We start from the raw sequence: 21,335 nt of genomic DNA, 5'->3' as shown, positions 1-21,335 counted from the left end.
CTGACCCTTTTACACCCAAATGATGGACGACATTTCAGTCGAATGCGTTTAGACAAGCTTACTTTATTCATAAAGATCTTTGCGGTTCACACCTAAACCACCATCCTGACATTCTCACATGGAAAGGGCTGCTTGGACACAAGACATACACACATTAACCTTGTGATTACTGGGCATGTGCAATTTTTAAAGCCTGAATACAACACTGTCGGGGGGGGGGGGTCACTTTGTAATGACAGAAAAATAGACAAAGCGGTGATATGGAGCCATGTGGATACACACACATACATACATACATAGAAATGACATTCACTCATGAGCAATAAATAACTTTTTCCTCACAGTTCTAACTTTTAAAACGTGGCAGTACGTAACAATAAGAGTGTCTGTAACTTAGTGTCTTTCAGTCTATTTGCTTTAAACATGTTACAATGTCTCTCCAATAAAATAAAGAGACCAGCCCAGCTTCCAGAAAGTGCACACCAGGAAGTAAAACATCATTGGCCTGTCATTCGTTCATCACAAGTAACAATGAGGGGGAGACATGGTCACAACAGTAATTCACAGGTCTCTCCACAACTTATACTTATTTTCATATGTACAGTACATTCAGAATAAAGCCTTATTTAGTGCAGATACATGAAAACGTAGTGCTGTTTTTATTTAAACCATCTGACGTCTTTGTTTGCAAAAACACTATCGTACGAACGGTAGTACTGTAGTTTGGAAGAAATCAAAGATCACTTCCCATTCAAGTCAAAAAAATATCCCCTTCCAACGACCTCCTTCAATTATAAATAACAGATGTCTTTTTAAGACATCACATATTCAGATCTTGCTCTGCATTTACACTTTTAAAAAATCATCTTATCTCTTAACCCTTTCCAAACGTCGATACATGTGGACAATCAAAAGATGAAGCGATGTCTTGGCTGCTTTGTCACAAGAGAATCCTACTTATTGTAAAGAAATATTTACCGTAGTTAAGAACATTTGTGAATCCAAGATACTAAAACGTTTTTTTTTTTCTTCAAAGCCCTGGTTCAAGCTCCTGCTACAATTCACTCTTTTAGCTTGAACATATGAAATTTTGTAGTTTTAAACACAGAATATACGCATGCACTACCAATGGTGCTTTAGTCCCTTGAAGCAGAAGGATGAGCATTAAAAATAATAGGAAACTAAAGGAGTGGTCCAGCACTATTCCCCAGTGTTAATGATCCCTTACCCAGTGTGTGTTAAAGGGGACCTATTATACTTATTCCTTATCTTCTGTCATATATATAATGTTAGTGTTGAATGTTCATATTAATCGTGGCCATATGCTCAAATAATGAGGTAAACGTATGTAGAAGTAATCCCTGGGAGCAGAAAGCTGATCTGAATGCTAGGTTTCCAATGTTTTTTTCTACTTTTGAGATGAGCTGACGTCAAATTTGCAAATTTCTTTATATGGTTATCTGGTCCAGGCACAATACATACAGTGCAAGGAGATACTATACATCTGGCAACAGCAGAATAACATTTTACTAGCTACGTTACTTATGTGATTTCCTGACAGCAGACATTTTCCACTTCAGTCGGTATTCCAGTGCATTCCCCACATGTAACTTACACCATTATGTCACAATAAGCAGGTAATATTTACCAAACAGAGACGCCCTGCTGTAATCTTTGTTGCTGTGGATGTTTGTGCTGTCCACTCTCATATTCCTGATCAGATGTGGGCTTGAACATGTATGGATGGATGTGGGAAGTTGACATTTGGAGTAATAAAAAAGAACTGAAATAATGCTCCTGCAGAAGTTGGCCGTGACTCAGCTTCCGGAGGCTAACCAATCAGAACAGAGTGAGCTCTTCGGGAGGGGGGCCTTAAAGAGACAGGAGCTAAAGCAGCCTGTTTCAGACAGAGGCTGAACTGAGGGGCTGCATAAAAGGCCACAATAAGATAAATAAGGACTTTTTTTAAAATTGTGAATCATGCAAAGCTATTCTAGTGGAGTCCCAGAATAAAAGTATCGAGTTGGAAATGAGCATAATAGGTCCCCTTTAAGGTGGAAGCTAACCTACATGATAAACACCTTGGTGGAGATGCTGCCAAAGGACAAACTGCTTCCTTTCAGAAGTAGACTACATTCTTTCTAACCTTTGTTAAGATTGCAAAAAAAGTGCTCATGATTGTATATTAACAAGACAACTTAACCAAACCTCCAATTGAAATGAACTAACAGCTGAAAACACACATTAACCCATACAGTATGTCACAATTCTAGCTTCGCCTTCTGCCGACCTTCACCCCTTCAGTCAGTCTGCTCGAAGTTGAGCACGTGGCCGTCGAAGTGCGTGAGGACGTGCCTCTCGAAGAGCTGCTGCTGACAGTTGAGGGGGAACTGCTCGGAGCAGACGGGGCAGACCTTCCAGTGGCTTTCCACGTGTTGCTCGAAGCTGCGCTGCTCAAAGTGGGGCGGGAAGATCACCTCGCATAGCGGGCAGCGCTTGTGAACGTCACTACTGGAGAGAGGAAAAGGAGGGAAGCAGTGGAAGCATGTCAAACAGTGTGACCCAGGCTGGCACAACAAAACTACAGATATCCCCAAGGATTGAGGGCTATACAGATTGTAAAACCCACATTTGTGATTTTGGGCTATATAAATAAAAATGACATAACTTGTTGAATCACTGGTATTAAAAAGGTCAGTTCAAATTACAAAAATTCACAGTCAGGCAGTTTTTATAGAGACTATTTTTTTGGTAGCAAGTAGTTCTAATAAAAACTATCCACAGCGAGGTAATTGGATTATCCAAAGTAACCCTTACATAGATTCTGAAAATACCTATTTTAAATTTAAATGTTACATATTAGATGATTTTCCAATGCCCTCAGCCCCAAAACAAAAACATTGTTATGGTGTGAATTCACCATTTAATCAACACAATATCATCAGCATTTTGTGCAATGGGACAAAATCGTACTTTGTTGCTTTAAAGAGTCTTGAATCCTTGAATATATGTATTTAGCATGTAAATATAAAGTAAGGGGATGAGAATGAACCCTAAGGGGGACATGATCATGAACACCTCTTTACTCTGTGAAGTCAGCTAGCTGCCTGGGATTTGCATTTCATATTAGCCTTGTTTGGTTCATCACTGGCACAGGGGTCGACTGGCTTACTGGAGAAACAAATCCCTCCCTGAACCCTCTTCTGTTTTCATCTATGTCCTCCTCTTTGCTTGTGTAATCTTGTTTCTTTGTTGTTTCTTTAAGAAACACTGATTTTTATTTATTTATTTTTTTTAAAAAAAGGCTATTTATTCTGAAGTCATTATTTTTTGTTTTTAGGTACGCACACTACCTTGAGTCAAAGCAGAAGCTGCTCCTGGCTTCACTGCGTCTACTGGACTGATGGTCACAGGATGGCTGAGCCGCGTCACCCACCTATGATGCACAACACAAGCACACACACAAAAGGATGGAAAATGATGGCTGTGTATTTGCAAACACAAACACTACCTCCGAAGATCTTAACCAAAATAAGAGGAGATGGGTAGGAAGAGCCATGAAATGAGCCAGTAAAGACGAGGCATGTGCAGCTATGTTTCTAATTAAAGAATACAGTAAACCTCCCTCCCTGATCTCTGTTCAATTTGCTCCCAAACAAGCACAGATATAATCCGGCCGACACTAACTGATCTAAGGTCCGTCCCTATGCAAAATCTCACCTAATTACTCTCTCAGCCCTCGTTATCTTCGTCTCTCTTGAGCTCTGAGGGAGTGACGTTAATTAGAGCTTTATGCAAATGAGTTCAAAGCTTCATCTTTTAAGGGCATGCTACCATTCCCTTCGTTCAGTGACAAGCACTCAAGAGACGGGGAGAGGCGAAGCGAGTGAGGGATTACCATGACAGGAATTCATTGGCTGCTGAAAACACAAAAGCGAGGCTAGGACACCAGAGGCTGGGATCAGTTAGATTTACAGTATGCTGCTTTAAAATATGTAATTTACATATACATTAGAATTACAACCTTAATTGATACGGATACTCCAAAAAAATCCAATAAAGAATCATCCATTAACTTTCTAATAAATGTCACACCAGCCAGTGTTATAGTTTGGTGGAAGAGTGTGTTATGTGTATGTGCTTACATTACGTGGCTCCTCTGGTGATTGGTCCAGGCTCTCAGGGGGGCTCGTGGTGCGAGAGGGCTGGATGCAGACCACCTCTCTCTCCCAGCCCGGTGCCCCGGGGCCTGGGCTTGGGGGTGTGATTGGGGGAGCGCATGGAGGTGCGCAAGGTGGGGCCTCAGGCGGAGGACGGGACATGTGCTCGGGAGACAGCGCGACATCCACCCGCTCTAGAAAAACAGCAAGACACGGCGCCGTTAGGGTGCTGACTGAAGGAGGGAGAACACAGACGGCACGAAAGAATGACTGATTCAAGTTTCCTCCCAACCTTTTGTGGTGTCTGTGGAGTAGGGATTGCCGTACTGCAGCTCAGCAGGCCTTTGTGGCACCAGCGGTGGAGGGGAAGGGTCCTGGGGGTAGGGCAGTGGGTAGCGCAGCACCATTGGCTGCCTGACTTCAGCACCTTGAACACCAGCCTCCTGCTCCCTCTGCCTGGACGCATAGCGCTGCAGCTCCTGGGGGGACAGATAGAGACAAAATCCATCCCTGGTTGTCATAATACATCAACACTAAACTGCACATTATTAACATGTCATATCAAATATTTCCTGCTACTGTATCTTGCATTCTATGTTGTCCAGTTAAGCAACCAAACTTGCTTAAAAGTTTCTGTTCCTGAAAACAGGAAACGAGGAAAGCTGTGAGAGAGAAATTCAGTTTGAATGGTGCATTTTCACCGCTGGAACCAAGAAGGGAGTAAGTGCTTAACTCAGAGTTAAATATCCCTCTACATTGTTGCTGCCCTTTGTGATTATATCTGAAGCAAGAGCATTAGTACCCTACTCATTACTGTAATGGGTGTCAAACTCTGGCTCCCTCTGCTCCTGCTTTGCTGATAGAGGCGCTCGCCCTCTCCCTCCTTTACCTCCCTCCATCCTCCCTCTTCACTCCACCCGACCTCCTCTCTTGATGACTTCATTAGTGCGCTGCTATCAGGTTTAACATTTAAACCAGGGTTGGGAAGGTGAAACAGACACGTCGTGTGGCATTTGCACTGTATAATGGCACTGTACCCATGGGCGAAAGAAGCAAGTATAGATGTATTAATTAGTGGGGAAGGGAAGGAAGCTACAAAAGAGTTAATACACTGAACCTAAAGAGCTCATGAATATATCTGTGGACTTCTACTCAGAGCCGACATCTTATGCATCCGTGATGTGAATTCTACAGTGGAAATTTCACATTATTTATCAAAACCTGATTTATTTTATAAAGCACATACACTACATGTGCACTTGATGGTGCTGCTTTACCTCCTGTAGCTGCTCTTTGTCTCTCAGGGCTTGGGCGAGGTTGCGTTTCAGCTCCGTCACCTCACTGGCTCGCTCTGCCATCTGCACCTACGCAGACAGGACACACACACACACACACACAAGGAAAAGAGAAAAAAAAAAAAAAAAACATAGTTCAACATTAGTTCTTAATGATGCATCAGAAAAATATTGACATCCGTTTCAGTAAGCAGTCGGATTTTCTTGAGAGGTATCAGGTCTGCGTCCAACCAAACTAAACATTCCCCCAATAACAACAAACTGCTCTTCTTCTGTTATTCCATCTCTTCCTCCTGAAGTTATATGAAACACAAGTTCTTTGTCTTTGCCCTCAGTCATGTATGATGGCTTTTTGGCTTTTTCTTTTAAATTGCTAACTGGCTTATTAGTGATAGTGAAGGATAGTATAATATTCTAGTAGGGTGGAGAGGGTACATAATAAATACAATACCTAGGGCGACAACTGCTAATTATTTTAATTATCAATTAGTCTCATGATGATTTTCTCTCAAATTGATTAATCATTTAGTCTATAAAACATCAGAAACATGACATCACAATTTCCCAGAGCCCAAGCGACATTCTCCTGTCAGTCAACAGTCAAAAACCTGAAGATATTTAATTTACTATCACATAAGACCAAAACATGCAGCACATTTTAATAAAGGAATCTTGGAATGGCATTTTTGCTTAGAAAATGACAAATAATTAATCAAATATCAACCTATTTTTTCCTGAGTAATTGACTCATTGACTAATTGTTTCTGCTCCAAACATAACAAACAGATATTCAGAGTTTATGGAAAGGGTGAGACGTTTCTTGTGCAGATAAAAAAACTCTTTTTCTTGCTTTCAGGTTGGACTTCCACTCCATTTATGTCAACTGACCATCACTAGGCATACATACAGGGAGGCAAGTGAACAAAATATTTGGTCGGTTGGGTTTTATTTAACCTGGAGCTCTGTCAAATGTGTGGTACTCGCTGTAAAACACACACAGCTAAAGCCAAAGAAACGAGGTCTGTGAGGAGAGCAGACTGGAGGAGCGCTGCAGACCGGAGCGGACCAGGGGATCGTAGTAAATCTCAAGACTTTCTAACAGGACTGACCCTGTGGGATAATTTACATGGCTAGTTGCCTGCTCTTCTCTCATTTCATCCCATTTCAAGGGTTCAAAAATCCCCTCCTCTGCCGCGGTTTCTCTTTCTGCTTCATGTCTGTCTGTCAATCCAACTTTTTTCACTCTTAAATTGTGTTTGCTTCTTTCACTCCCCCCGCCCCTCATTCTCTTTCATCTCCTTTTGTCCTCTCTCCCCCCCTCTCTCAGGGATTTATGCCGCAGCATTAGAGAGTAAAGTTCAGGTAGGGAGTCTGCAACAGTGAATTTCTGTGCCCCCCCCCCTGCCCCCCGGCGTAGATGTAAACAGCCGTAAAGCATGACGCTCTGCGGCTGCCTCTCCTGTCAGTCTCCGGAGCCATTAAGAGCAGCTCGGGACCTGAGGCACTGGCCTCAGACAGGAGACTCTATCAAAGACGGGGGGAGAGCCTTATTTACAGCGCCGATAAACACGCAATCACTCATGGAGATTAAATGCCAGTAGGTACTTTGGCGGACATCCACATGCAAAATGCAGCAGGCCCACATGCTTGAGTGCTTGTATTGAATCACACACACATGCCACACACATTGGCTCATGTGTATACAATCTGGATATTCTGGTTAAATGTGTGCTCAGGTAAACTGTTGATACTCTGTGACACAATAATTCTCTTGCAACAACACATACATCTGTCCGAGTGCTGCCACCAGTAAAGCCTCCCTTCTTGAGTCAGCAATGGTACTTTTGGTATCAAATTCTATTTGTTTTCTGTGTAGGAGAGTTCTGGTGGCCTGTGGGCGTGAGAAGCTGACCATATAATTGCAAGATCAAGTTTGGCCAGAGGCCTTAGTTGCATGCCATTCTCATTTCCTGTTTGTCTGTACTGTATCATATCTAATGAATGTTCAAAAATATTCAAATTGTGTAATGCTGAAACTGTTATTTGATCAAGCAAATAGTTTGTGGACAGAAAAGTATTTGACACCAAATTGTTTGGTTTAAGTAATTTTTAAAGCAAACTCAAGCTTCTCAAATGTGAGGATTTGATTTTTTTTCCTGTTTTATATCATTATAAATTTAATATATTTGGCTTTTTGACAGTCGGTTGGGCCAAACAACCTATTAGGGCTCTGAGAATGTGCCAAAAATAATTAACTGTTGAAGCTGTAATATAGTTTTAAATAAAAGATATAGGCTCATAACACTGTGGTTTGTTTTGCTACAGTATTTTCCACTGACAGCAAAATGTATTTTCATGTATGTAGAGTCAGTCAGAGAGAAGTTAAAAGGACAAAATAACTTGTCTTATCTGAGGGTAAACCAAACATTATAACCAGGCTCATTATAATTGGAGTGTAATCTTCACGGGTCAATTCAAAAGACTGGGTTTCTCTGTGCATGCGACCACAGCAAGTGAGATATTATCATTCAGGAAATGATAGAAATATGCTTAATTAATATGCTGAGCTTAAGGATACTTTGTGTCTATGTGTGCGTGTCTCACTCTGAATCGCTCCTCCTCATTGGCCAGCCGCTGTTTGAGCGTCTCGTTGATGGCGCACTGCTCCCTCCACTTCTCCTCCATCATTGCCAGCTCCTCCTCAACCGAACGTGTCTGTTCCTTTTCTGCCTCCCCCATGCTCCTCCCCTCCACCTCCAGCAGCACCTGCTCCTCCGCGCCGTCTCCCACTTCCTCTACCCCTTCCGCCTCGCCGTTCTCCCCGACGCCCTGCCTCTCGTTCTCGACCTCCACCCAGCTCGTCATCTTCAGGCTCTCTTCCCGCAGGCTCTCCCTCTTCTCCTCTTTTTCTTTTATTTTTCCATCTTCTCCTTGGTTTACTTCTCTCTCAGCCTCCGCCTCGCTGCTCTCCACCGGCGCGCTCTCTCTCTGCTTTTCTTCCTTCTCTGTGCTGGTGTGTGCGTCAGTGTGTGTGAATTCCCTGTTATTAAGTTCTGGGATGATTGTCATTTCAGCGGCTTCTTGAAGGACTGCGGTAGCAATATTTCCTGTAAAAACACAAAGGGTTTAGAAGATTATATAGTCAAGAGGAAATCCCCTTCTTTGAATCAGGTATGAGTTAATTACGCATATTTTAATAGAATGACTTTATACTTGATGAAACTTGTGCGGTCTAGAGATATTTTATAATAGTGTTGTAGTTAACTACTGTGGTGTACCCACTTTCCTTTTAACCCACTGTGCTTCTAAGCTTATGGATTTCCAACAAGAAATATCAAAACTAAATTAGGATATTGAAAATTTTTATAAAATGTGGCAAAGCAGGAGAAAAAGCACAGTAAGAGAAAGTCATGTGACTGCAATGCATTATGGTCTTTTGAGGATACATGAGGTGAAAAAAATGTTATTGCTTCCTCTTCTATTATGAATCTTTTTCAGGATTTAATTGAACAAAAGTGTAGATTATTATGTAAGCAATAATAGTACAGTTCAGTATGCACTATTGTCATGACATACATATTCAGGGGATTAAGTGCATTTTCTTTCATTTTCAAATTTAACCCAAATGATGAATTTATTCTTGTGTACCTGCTGTTGGTGACTCTGGACTGGGGGTCAGTGGTTCCAGTGTTGTCTCAGTGGATGCGTTTCTCTTTGGCTCCTGCAAAATAGCAACAAGAACAGTACTATCAACAAACTGTAATTGTGGTTTTGGTAATCTGCACTCAATATTTCAGCTCTGTCTTTTAGTTTCCAGCACAGTAACTCACCCCCTGTGACTCAGTTGTGTTCAGTTTGGCCACCTGCCTGCGGAGGCGCTGGCACTCTCTGTACTTTTCCTTATAGTGCTCAGCTGCCATGTGGAGACGCAGCTTCAGTTCCTCCACCTCCCTCTGCAGCTCAGCCTCTGCCTCCGACACCACCATCATGCTGGGCGTCACCTCCCCACCGGTACCAACACCCTGGAAGCAGAAGGACGTAAAGAGGAGAAAAGAATGAGACGTATAACTGCTAATCCAATGTCTCCTTTGTTGTGATTGCTCATTCATAAAAATGTGCACCCCTTTAAAAAGTTTTTTCCAAACATTTGAAAATTCTTTGCTTCAGAATTCCCTCAACCCCGGCCTGTCAAAGTACATAGAGTTGAAAGACAGAAATACAACTTAATGAAGTCAGACACTGACCACTTCCTTCTGTGCGGTGCTCCTCATTCGGTCCAACTGGCTCTCCATGCGTTGGCACTCGGCCTGAGCATCAGCCAGACTCGCACGGAGCTTGTCTGCCTCCAAGCGGGCGCGGTACAGCTCAGTCATCGTGTGGTCGCGGGCGCTGGCTGAGTCGCGGAGCTCCGAGGCCAGCAGGGAGGCCTGTTGCCGGGATGCCTGGAGCTGCTCCTCGGCTTGACGAAGCTGCTCACGCACACGGGCTAGCTCTGCCTGAAGGAACGAGGAGGGAATTCATAAATAGAAACAGGTTTTATAATGCAAACACACACACTGTACTTCACGTGCATGCTCACACAGACAGGATAACGGACGTACAATTTGCTTTTTATATTTTAGCTTTTGAGTTAGCTTATCCTGGTAGCAACAGTCACTGCAAACACTACTACCTTGTCAGCCTTGTGTGCCAGCAGCTCTTTCTCCAGGTTATCCCGCTGGGCAACACAGGCCCTGAGCCTGTCCAGCTCCTCCTGGAACTGGGCAATAGTCACTTCCCGGTTCAGCTCCACCGCCTTCAGCATCTGCAGCTCTGCGCTCAGCTTAGTGTTCTCCAGCTCAGTGCTGCGCAGGTGGGCCTACACGTGTAAAAAATACACAGAGACAAAAATTGTGCACAGGCCAGCGCTACACAGAAAAACAACGGCTTCATTAGTTAAAATGCATCCTATCTTTTATCCTGCCTTTTTCCTGTAAAGAGCTTTGTCTCACCTTATAGAGGTCTCTCTCATCCTTCTCATTCTTCAGCTGACTCTCCAGGATGTCTCTCTCTGCTGTCAGCTTCTTCAGACGGTCACGCAGACTGAAACACAGAATAATGAAAATAAGTTTTGCAAAGCTTTAGAAGGTCTTATTCAGTAAAATCTGTTTGGCTGGCATATGTCTATTCAATATGTATGCTTATTACTTATTTATGTTTGTTTGGGTGTGAGTGCACATGCATGCAAACATAAATGGGTGTGATTAATGCAATCCAATCCAATATCCCTGCATTAAATAATACCTTTATGAAGCTTATGATGTTTCATTTTTGCAGAGACAGAGAGGTGCTGATCAATTCAGAGGTTATTTTTGAATTACTTCGTCCTTCCCGTGTGGACAAGTTTGATGATAAAGATGTTGAAAAAGCAGAAGGCAGGCAAGAAATCTCCCTCAAACACCATTATTTCAACAGTCATGTCCTCACAGAAATGGATGAGTTGGGATGATTGATGATCACGCCTTAGAAGTCTCCACTCACCAATCGAGCTCCGTCTCCTTTTGTAGGCCTCTCTGGGTGACTCCCAGCAGGTCCTCCTCCAGCTGGCGGACCCGGTCCGTGGCCTCTGTCAGCCTCCTCCTCACCTCCTCCCTCTCTTCTGACAGCCCCTGCGACGAGCGCAGCAGCTCCTGTGGGACAGAGAGGTAGCTCTGATCACGCTGACAGGTGCTACGGCCAATGACAGAAGCCGATTCAGCAGCCCGAACAAGGCATCAGAGAAAGAATGCTGGATAAATCAGGAGCTTATGCAATAGTCATGATTAATCACTGACACTAATATTTCATGGGAAACATGACAGCCTCATTCCTTATGTATTATATATGTTTCACTGCTGTACATTCATTCACCTTTCATAATTACACGTTTTATGAGGTACAAAGAGGTAAAACTACTGCATTAAATCCTACCCTCATGATGGTTATAATGTTCACTTTTACTTGAGTTTCTGCTGAAAGAGGGGGATGTTGATTTAACTTTTGGTCATTTTGGAGGCTGTAGTTTGTGGTGCAGTTGACTTATATTCAATTATATTGAGAGGTGTTACTAATATTTTGACCACGCCATTTATATCAATGAGAGGAGACAAACTAATGCCTCAAAAATGTCCATAAAGCAGAATCAAAAACTCTCTAGAAAGCTTTCAGAGTTGCACTACTGGACAAATGTATGGATATGTAATGCATTTGACATATGGGATGTCTGAATTTTGTTCATTTTTCCCCTCTATTTTATTTAATAATTTCATTTGGCTCATTTCTTATGCTGCTCTAACATGTGAATTCCCCCCCCGGGGATCAGTGAAGTCTTGTCTTGTCACAAATCACTGGTTACAAATGATGACATATGTGAGCGTTTTGATGGATGTTAATCACACTCTCGATATGTGAAGCTATTTAGAGGCACAGTAGCCTCAATAACAAACTGTAGCGGTACGTAGTGAATGAACGCAGGAGTAACCTGTCTAGTATGAGTGGATTCCTTTAGTGAAACAAATTCCTGGTATTGTACAACAGATCATCTTAGTTCTGTTTTCTGCATGTGGTGTGCCTCCTGAGGAAATGCCTTGTTTGAACTTGCTGCTTATCAGTAGCAAAGGCCATTAAATCATCCATAGCTAATATTGGTTGTGACAGAACAACATACCTCTCTGCACACACCCTCCATCCATTTGTAGCATGTGCACGCACATACTCATCCACACACCCGCACACCGAGAAAGACTGACACACAGCTACACATTCAAGGACATATGGAGACAGGCAAGTAGCACAGAGTACACCCATCAATCCAAAACAGACACATGCACATGCACACACCAATGCATACTCAGGCCTGTCTCCCTCTGGGCTTGGCTCTGCGTAGATTACTGTATGATTTTTACGGCTGGCGTTTGGGAAGCACTTTAGCAGTGCATAAAGACCTTATAAAAAGTGTAGTCGTAAAATTAGCAGCCACAAAATATGTACTTATGTTTTCATGTTAAACTCAAAGGATATTTTCATCAGCGTGGCATGAACTAACGCTCCTACTGTAAATGCTCCACAAAAGGAGTGTGCTCGCACACGTGTTTACACACACACCTACTCACACAAGTCGTATATCTACAGATGGACATGCCTGTTGAAGGAAAAGCAGCATGGTAATAACAGTGTGTGTGTGTATTACCACGTAATTTATGGCGATTTTGTCCTTCGTAAAAAAGGAGCGGCAGACTAACTCAAAGCAGCCTGCTCTCACTTTGGGCCTGGACCGGACAGCTGCACTAGGGGGCGATAAGAGACTAGATTCAAAACTCTTGGCAAGTTGCAGTGTTTTACCTCTCCTCCACCCCCACACCCCCACCACCTCCCACCTCCTCCTGCTTTCATTGAGTTTCCTGAGTTGACTGTTTTTAGGCGTGTGTGTGCTAAACTACTGCTTATCGAATGAGCAACTCATAAAATGCTAAAATCTGAAATCTGAGTCACTCTGGTGAGCGAGCACAGAGGAAAAAGTAGATAAAGATCGATGCAGAATTTTAGTAGTTTTTAAATATTTGTTTAATTCTGATTAATGCTCCCAAAACGTATTTTTAACATCAACCTCACTTTAGCAAATTAAGTTTCCTGTCATGCCAATACTGAAATGTAGTATTGAGAACCGAGAGAGAACCGAGAGAGAGAAAGACAGGGACAGACAGACAGACAGAGAGAAAATAGACAGTGAGAAAGCAGTGGCCACTGAATCGCGTGACTGAGTGGTGTTTGTCCCTGAGGCTGGGCAGGGCTCTTTTTTCAGGCAGGCGGTTTTGCGGACTACCCTCCTCTCATTCCACACACAGACTAAAAGGGTTTGCAAGCGGGTGGCATAATGAGTTTGTTTGTGTGTGTGTGTGTGTGTGCGCGCTTGTGCATGTGTGAATGCACATTAGAGGGACCCTGTGGTGTGGGACCTGAATGTGAGGGTGAGAGTGAAGGGGGAGGAGGAGGCGGGGGGTGGGGGTGGGGGGGTAGTTTGTGTATGTGCATGTGTGTGCGTGCGTGCGCGCGTGTGTATGTCTGCGTGTTTGACGTCATGTTTGTTCACTCTGTGGTTGCGATGGCATCGTCCCTGACGCCAGATGCCCGAGAAAACCGAGTCCCAATTCCGTTCTGCCCCACTGAGTCAGGTCGTTAAAGAGGGAGAGAAAGACTGGCGTGCGCACACACACACATGCGCGCGCTGCAGCTCCTTGTGTGTCTCTTAAACATAGACACAGATTATTCATAAATTCGGGCCTTTGAAGTTTGCAGACCTGTGATCACTGGTGAGGAACCGGCTCCACACACACATGTGCAAATAGCGGCTGTCCGTCTATGAACACACGCCCACACGCTTACATACAATTACACACATGCACAAACGCACCGAACCCTCCCTCACCGTAAATCTCAATGTTGCACAAATGCCTCTTGATTGATCATAATAAATCTTCGATTAACTTGCTGTATGTGCAGAGCATCATTTCTGTCTCTGCATGCCTTTCCTGACATCACTCTACCTCTCTCTAACCTGGTTGTGTGTGCGCAGCAGGCAGCATGTCTCCCTCTCCTGCTCCCTCTCCCTGGCCAGTCGCTTCTGTTCCTCCTGCAGCTGCTGTTTCTCCTCCTGCAGGAGCCGCATGGCCTTCAGCAGCTCCCTGCGCTCCTGCTGCGCCTCCTCCACACGCTGCCGGGCAGGAGGTAAGGTGGGGGGGAGAGAAGAAAAAAAAAAAAAGGTGAAAACTGTACCAGCTCATTGAAGAGTTGTATATAAAATTCTATTTCTGTTGTGTGATATGTTGTGTGTTGTATTAATGGCCGTTTACACAGACAATAAGGTAAAGTAACAGTTTATCGATGCCAAATAATGTCCCCTCTACTCAGTGACCATGTTTACATGCACACTAATATTCCTAATTATTCCGAATGTGACAATATTCTGAATTTGATACTTGGCATGTAAACAGCATATTCCGTTTGGATGTTCCCATTTAGGCCTTATTCTGAATGTATCATTTCCCGATTAAGACATGTGGGATATGCCAATATTACTCAGATTTTAGGAGCATTCTTTGGACGTGTACACAGCGCATTCATAATATACATCTCAATTAGGGTTTTTAACCACAGTTTGCAACACATGGCCCTCTTGCGTGTTTACCCCTGCGCAGGCAAAATGACATATGCTGGAGCAGGAAGGCAGACAGAGGAGAGGAATGAGAGGGAAAAGGAGTGTTGTTCAGGGCAGGCTGGAAAAACAGAGCGCGCCTTCTCGACGGGGATGGAGGGGACTGGTTATTATCCCGGCTGACTGTGACGACTCGGTGCGATGCGCCAAAAACACTCAGCAGTGTAGTAAACATCATGGGAAAAGCTAGGTACTGTGCCTGTGACTATAAATTTATAATATCAGTCATATCAATATCCCTTATGAATATCAGGCAGCAGCTCAATAATGTTTATCACATCGCTGGTTTACTTCACTGCCTGCGGAGATCTTGTGATTACCATTGCCACTGGAGCAGAGGAAAACCCCCTGCAATCCCCCTGCATGTAAATGGGAATATTAGTGGAATGTTCATTTTCATTAGCCATGTAAACAGCTTATAAGGGATGTTTTCTTCTTCGGAATAAGGGCAACAACCGGGATATTTTAACGTAGTCAGTGAGATAAGTGGTCACAGTCATGTATGGATCTAGTGGGGATCTAATGCTTTGCTGTAGTACCCTTTAGCGGGGGTCGAGACCCAGAGAAAAGGAAAATAGAACGGGAAATGTCTTCATCTTGCGTGGGTTTACCTCTAGCAGGCCAGTCTTGGTGGTGACGACCAGTATGTCGGAGTTGCTGTCGTCCTCGGTAACCGTCAGCAGCTCCTCGGTGGGTGTGGCTGACCTGAACTGGAAGGGCGTGCTGGCTCCTCTGATGTCTCCAGTGTGCGTGACATAACAGAACTGGTAGAACTCTCCATCGGATTTAGGAACATAATAACCTGCGGAGAGATAAGAGTGTGGTCAGTTTTCTTTTGTTTTTCATATTATTTCATCTTCAATAAATCAGGTAGTACTTACTGTATTTCATGAGCGTGCTTGTCCAAAACTACCCCTACAAAATCAATAACTGTAGAGCATCAAAATGGAGAGATGATACTAAACTGTATGGAAAACAATAAACACTACCCTTTACACAGCACAGTAGCAGGTAATTTTATTGGAAAAAATCAATGTTCCACTAGGTAACACATCATTTATATATACACTAACATTTCAACAAGCCCATAGCTATTCCCTGAGATCTGACTGGAACACTTAATTCACGTGTTGAGTCCGATTCTCTGGGATGGAGAGAACAGAACATCCGGCAGCCAACCGGTTTTTACTGACTACTGACACACCACAGCATGCTCTCATATTTTCACTGTGTAATATCTGACCGTTCCAGGCCCAGTAAAACCAGTCTGCAGGCCCTCAATGTGAGTGTGTGTGTGTATGTGTGTGTGTATGTGAATGTGGTTAGAGAGGTGCTCAGGTCCCAGGCCGCCGTTTGTGGTTGTGTTCCCTTATTAAATAAAAGTGCTGGTTTTTATACGCACCGTAAAATGGAGGAGTTACTTTGGAATACGCTGGGTCTGTATAGTGGTTTACATAGTGTGTGTGTGTTAGTATGTTTGTGTGTTTGTGTGTGTGTGTGTTCTGGACCTTGGAACACCACTGTCCTGTGCACAGTACTTCCTGGTTCGTAGTTTTCAGGCATAGGAGACCAAAGGAAGGTGTAGTAATCCCTGGCTGTGCTCCAACCCACCTGAGGACACATCGCAGACAACAAGAAAATGTTGATCCGCAGCAAAATATAGTGCCCAAGTAAGTGTAAAGCATAAGATTTAATGGTGAAAAATCATGAATTTCAAATATTTTACATTAATGTAAATGGTTAAAAGCCAGATGACATTTAAATAGTATGACATATCATATAGTTTTTAAAAAACACACCTCAAAAAGAAAGCTGCAGAATTACATACAATGTTCAGGCAAGAATGGAAACATTTAAAATCGTGCCCCCTCATTCTTCCACACACCTCCTCCTCCTACTCCTCCTCTCTCCTTCCCCTCAGTTCCTGCCTCTTTCAGGCTCACAAAAAAAGAGGGGCAGTGAAGGTGTGAGAAAAGGGTGGGAGGGCAGGGGTTGTATGTAGCTTCGCGTGCGTGCACACACACACACACGCTCGAACTCGTGAGACGGCACAGAACGACCCACGTGGAAACGAGAAAAAGGGGGAGAAAGAAAAAAAAAAAAAAAAAAGAAGAATGAGGGAAGAAAAGGTGAAAATTTTACACAAAATGGCAAGGGAGATGTAATTCCACGGATTTCATGTGTTGTTGGGTGACAGATGATGAAAGGGAGTTTTGAACATCATAACTCAGGTCCTGCGTCGTAAATCTGTCGTGGAAAACTGCACACTCTCCCTGTCTGGGCCGCTCACGCACATACACACACCTCGTTTCAACTCACATGTGCCGTACATGTTTGTGACAGGACATAACTGCGCTTAAGCTGTGGATAACTGAACCACCTGTGGCAGTACAGGAATTTTTTTTTTTACATTTCAAAAAAACGTTTCTCATTTGGACAGCTGCCACATAGCAATCATATAATATAACAGTTTAAGCAATTAGTCGACTATGCTGTACAGGAAATTGTAGGATGCACAAAACACAGGGTGGAGATACTTGCTTTTACTGAATTTTCAAAGCTAAAATTGTCAATTTTCCAGTAGATTTTCACCAGAATCACATTACAGGATTAAATATTTCAATAAACATCAATTATATTAACAATTAAATGCATTTGAGTGACAAGAAAATATAAACTATCCAGGAAAAAAAAAAAAAAAGAAGGGCCGATACCTGACAAACCATTTGGAAGCTTTAACTGCAAACAGTAAATCAAACGAGCTCCTGAAAACATTTGTCAAAATTTCAGGTCTGATAATGCAGGAATCATAATTGCAGTGTTTGTCTTATCAGCCCATTAGCCCCAGTATAATGTTATTCCAAACAAATGGTAATTGTCAGCGTGGAAACCTGCTCCAAAAAAAAAAAAAAACATTCTTTCCAGCTCCGACAGTATCTCAGCGAGAGGCTAAGCTGTGATGGACTCCTGCCAGGTTTGCTTGTGTGCTCACGTGTGTTTGCTTAAGAGAGAACAGACATAAATAATTGTTTCTAATTGCAGAGTGAAGTTGACTGACATTTGGTTAGGTATGGTATGGCATTCCAACACGGGAGTGATGTTATAAAATAATCACAGGCAAAGCAGCTATCAATCATTCATCCGAGGTGTGAGGGAACAGCACGATGACACCTTAATTATACACTGAGACAACAGGTTTCTCCCTGCTGACCCAACAAACATGCCTCAACCAAAAACCTCCACAGGGTTTTTTTTTTTAGCGAGATGTGTACATATGTGTGTGTGTGCGTCTAACAACATTATCATGAAACTTAACTAAACCAAGCTTTCAGTGAAAAGGAAAATAAATATGTTCAATAAATCAGGAAAATTAGTTACCATACTAAAAAACAAAAGACGTGACATGCTTGATTAGAGTGCACACTGTCTGGTGTTTACAGTATACAATCTATGTGAGCACTGTTTTAAATGTGCCACCATCTATGAGCTTGTTATACCAGGATCCTTCTAAATGGTGCTATGAACATTTTCAACCACTAGGGGCTGTCTGTGCACAACTCAAAATGAACAGTGCCTGCATGTACAGTCTGAGTCATCCTTGAAGCCAGTCAGCTTCTGGCTCAGTCTCTCTCTGAAACAGGTAACGCCTGTATATGTGAAAGGTAAGAGGGTGAAAATGTTCTCACCCTGAGTCATCTCCGCACTGAAATTTTCTGGTAAGCTAACAAAACATCATTGTCAGCAGTGCTCAGTGGGAGAGTCTAATCAATCATCAGGCTTTTTCTTTTGCTTAATCCACATAAACATGCAAATTTTTTTATATTCCAAACTTGCGTTTATCCAGATACGCATGATGGCTTTAGCTTCTGTCTTATTATTATTTGCAAAAGCACACATGAATAATTACTGACCTATGCACCACTGACATCGGTTATATAAACATACACACACACACGACCGAGTGTCTGCTAAAATTCATGTGTAAATATCCCTATGAACGCACAAAAAGACAGACATGTACGTCAAAAGGATTAAAGAAGCGTGGTCTGCTCGTTCCCTGACATGAAGCACTAACCATCAAACAGGTTTCATTAGCGTGGATAACAACAATTAAATTTTCCAATCGACTTTTTCCAAATAAACCCAGCATCTTTATTCCTTTTTAATTGAGCTGGTGGATTTGAAGTAAGTTCTTAAACAACGATAAAATGTTTGTCTTTGGACTTTACGAGACATTAAGTTTCCTAGTTCACATTTCCTGTTAATTACGTGTGAGATTTGATGGCCTTGATAAAAGAGCGGTACGGAGGGGAGGGTGGTTAGCAGGAAGCAGGGAGAAGACTGATGGAAAGACAGAGGGGAATGAACAAGTGAAGTGTGTGTATATGTGTGTGTGTGTGTGTGTGTATGTATGTGTGTGGGGGGGTCCTAATAAGAATCAGAGTGATTCATAAAGAGCACCAAATGTTTGCCCCCCAGCGAGACCTACTGCAACCAGCCCACCGTGTACACTCTTCCTCTTTGTACATGCAGAGCAACCACACCAAAGCTTGCGGTGAGGTTTTAGGCATGTAGTGAAGAGCTGAGCCATTAGTGTCAAGGCGGATGTATGTGTTAATGCACCAACTGCTAACCTATGCCCAATTAATAAAACCCTAACACATAATTCATGTCACCAACACTTATGTAATGGGCTGGGAACGGTTCCAAACTCTTAATATCTGTTTGAATGAATAATTCAGATGGGTAAAAGTTTGGTCCATATTGATTATGCTCGCAGATGTATTTGAAGCATTGTCAGAGTGAAAGTGGCTGTCGTGTCTGTGATTCACCTTAAAGATGCCCACCCAGTCTTTGGGGTGGGGAGTAATGTAAGGGGTCAGGGTGTAGCAACACTCCAGGGGTGCCTGGGGCAGGAAACTCTTCCCCACATTCTGGAAGATGACATGGGCAAAGTTGGACGTTTCCATGACGCTGACACTGCTGCCCGGTGACGTGTCCACCACCTGGAATGATGACATTGTATCCTGTTGGTCACTTCATTTGTCTGTAAAGAAAAAGCAGCAGAGGGCAGAGACACTGAGTACCAAAAACAATAGAGTGACGGAAAGCTGTAAGTCTTTCTTTCAGTCACACGCATGCACACACACACACAAACAAACAAAAGACAAATAAATGCAGTAAAAATGCAGACTGCTGTACATATGCAGGTACGAAGCATATATCCATCTTTGGGCAGTGGGGGTTTACTGTATTGGGCAGCCACGGTACGGTATGTATCAGTATCCATCTTGCACAGCAAGGCTGCAGAAAATCATGTTACAGCCAATCATTCAAGATTTGTCACTTTTTTGTCACTTAATTTCAGCGTGCTGCCTCCCAGGCAACAGTACACTGTCTGAAACAATACTAAGCCTTGGTAGATGCACTGTCTTATGGATACACTCTGAACAAAAATCCTTTCCCTTGTTATTGTCCCCTGATCTGTGCAGTTTGTGAAGGCATATCAAATGGAGGAGTAAATGGATGATTTTGGAATCCAGAACTTTTTTTATTCTAATGGAGAATTACTTTTACTTAAGTGGAGCAGTTATGCTTAAAATGAAAGAAAAGGATCTGAATTATTCTTTCACATAATATATTACCTTTCCACTGGAGTTTCGGGCATATAGAAGCTACTGTAAACAAACCCATCATGTACCTAAGGGCGAGGCACTTGATTTCCAGCTAAATGAGCCTCTGGTGGTGGTCAAGAGTAGAGCAAAAACAGGTGTGAATGTGTGGTAGCTGCTTTGCATCATGTTCATCCATTCATCTATTCCTGGATGAGAATAAAGCTAAAAACCAAACCCTCTCTCCTGCCCTACATCTCCATATTATCAGACCCTGGACTCCATTACCTGAAATAAATTAAAATCAAAGTGAAACAGTTGCTGCTGCTGCTGAGATTAAGCTATGCAGCTAACAAAACATCGTCACGGTATGCACACTGAGCCACACCTGAAACACCAAATGTTTCGCAAAAACCTCCATAGGACATCCCTGCTGTTTACAACGAGCTCACTTATCCGGAGGATAATCTTATTTACGGTGACTCGGCAGCTAACATTAGCTCTGAACAGGCCATGTCGTGTCAAGTCACTAGCTAGCTACACATGGACCAAGACACAAACATTACTGGCGTTAAATTAGCTTCAAATTGAAATAGTACCCTTTTCCATATGAATTCCACTTGCAAAAACAGGAGGATATGTCTGCCGCCCAGGCCGATGTTTGTGGCCCCTGTCCCCCGTTGTTGTCAAAGCACTGACGATGCTGCGTCTCTTCCTGAAGGAGCAAGTGATGCTGAACTTCCGGGATGCTGAGGAAGAAAGAAAGAAGAAGAAAGCAGAAAGTCCCTACGATAATAATTATTTAAGTTGCTTCAATCAGTTTATCAGTTATTTTCCCCTTGCTTCGTTGATATTCGCCCTATGCCTTAAAACAATATCAGTGGATACTTGTCGAAACCATCAGCATTTATGTGCCAGACACTGCAAAAAACAAAAAAATATTTGTAGATAGAATTTCGACATTGTTATTTTCATTTATTTAACGTTTTTGGTCTTTTAGAGTGAATACTGTACTGACAGTAACAGCTATAAGGCATTA

At 42.8% G+C, this 21,335-nt stretch overlaps 1 protein-coding gene across 1 annotated transcript; it reads right to left on the bottom strand.

Annotated features, from left to right (window-relative positions):
* Positions 1-43: 43 nt before the first annotated feature.
* Positions 44-21,309, bottom strand: tax1bp1a (Tax1 (human T-cell leukemia virus type I) binding protein 1a). The gene is made up of 17 exons (XM_067611312.1): positions 20,896-21,309; positions 19,517-19,731; positions 16,193-16,295; positions 15,296-15,486; positions 14,028-14,183; positions 10,976-11,124; positions 10,447-10,537; positions 10,128-10,313; positions 9,700-9,951; positions 9,286-9,477; positions 9,104-9,176; positions 8,060-8,562; positions 5,438-5,524; positions 4,453-4,639; positions 4,146-4,354; positions 3,354-3,436; positions 44-2,511 (listed from the first exon to the last, which is right to left on the bottom strand). Exons 2-17 carry the CDS (start codon positions 19,703-19,705, stop codon positions 2,301-2,303), a joined length of 2,862 nt encoding a protein of 953 aa, XP_067467413.1. The 5' UTR covers positions 19,706-19,731; positions 20,896-21,309; the 3' UTR covers positions 44-2,300.
* Positions 21,310-21,335: the final 26 nt, after the last annotated feature.

This window comes from Thunnus thynnus, chromosome 15 (genome assembly GCF_963924715.1).
Source record: "Thunnus thynnus chromosome 15, fThuThy2.1, whole genome shotgun sequence".
Classification (NCBI taxonomy): Eukaryota; Metazoa; Chordata; class Actinopteri; order Scombriformes; family Scombridae; genus Thunnus; species Thunnus thynnus.
This window is presented reverse-complemented; position numbering and strand designations above follow the sequence as displayed.

Coding starts and splice junctions, on each gene's coding strand:
- tax1bp1a (XM_067611312.1), bottom strand. CDS start 19,705: ATGTCATCATTCCAGGTGGTGGACACGTCACCGGGCAGCAGTGTCAGC. Junction 11,125..14,027: donor TGCTGCGCACACACAACCAG/GTTAGAGAGAGG, acceptor TCTGTCCCACAG/GAGCTGCTGCGCTCGTCGCA. Junction 3,437..4,145: donor CACCAGAGGAGCCACGTAAT/GTAAGCACATAC, acceptor TGTGCATCATAG/GTGGGTGACGCGGCTCAGCC.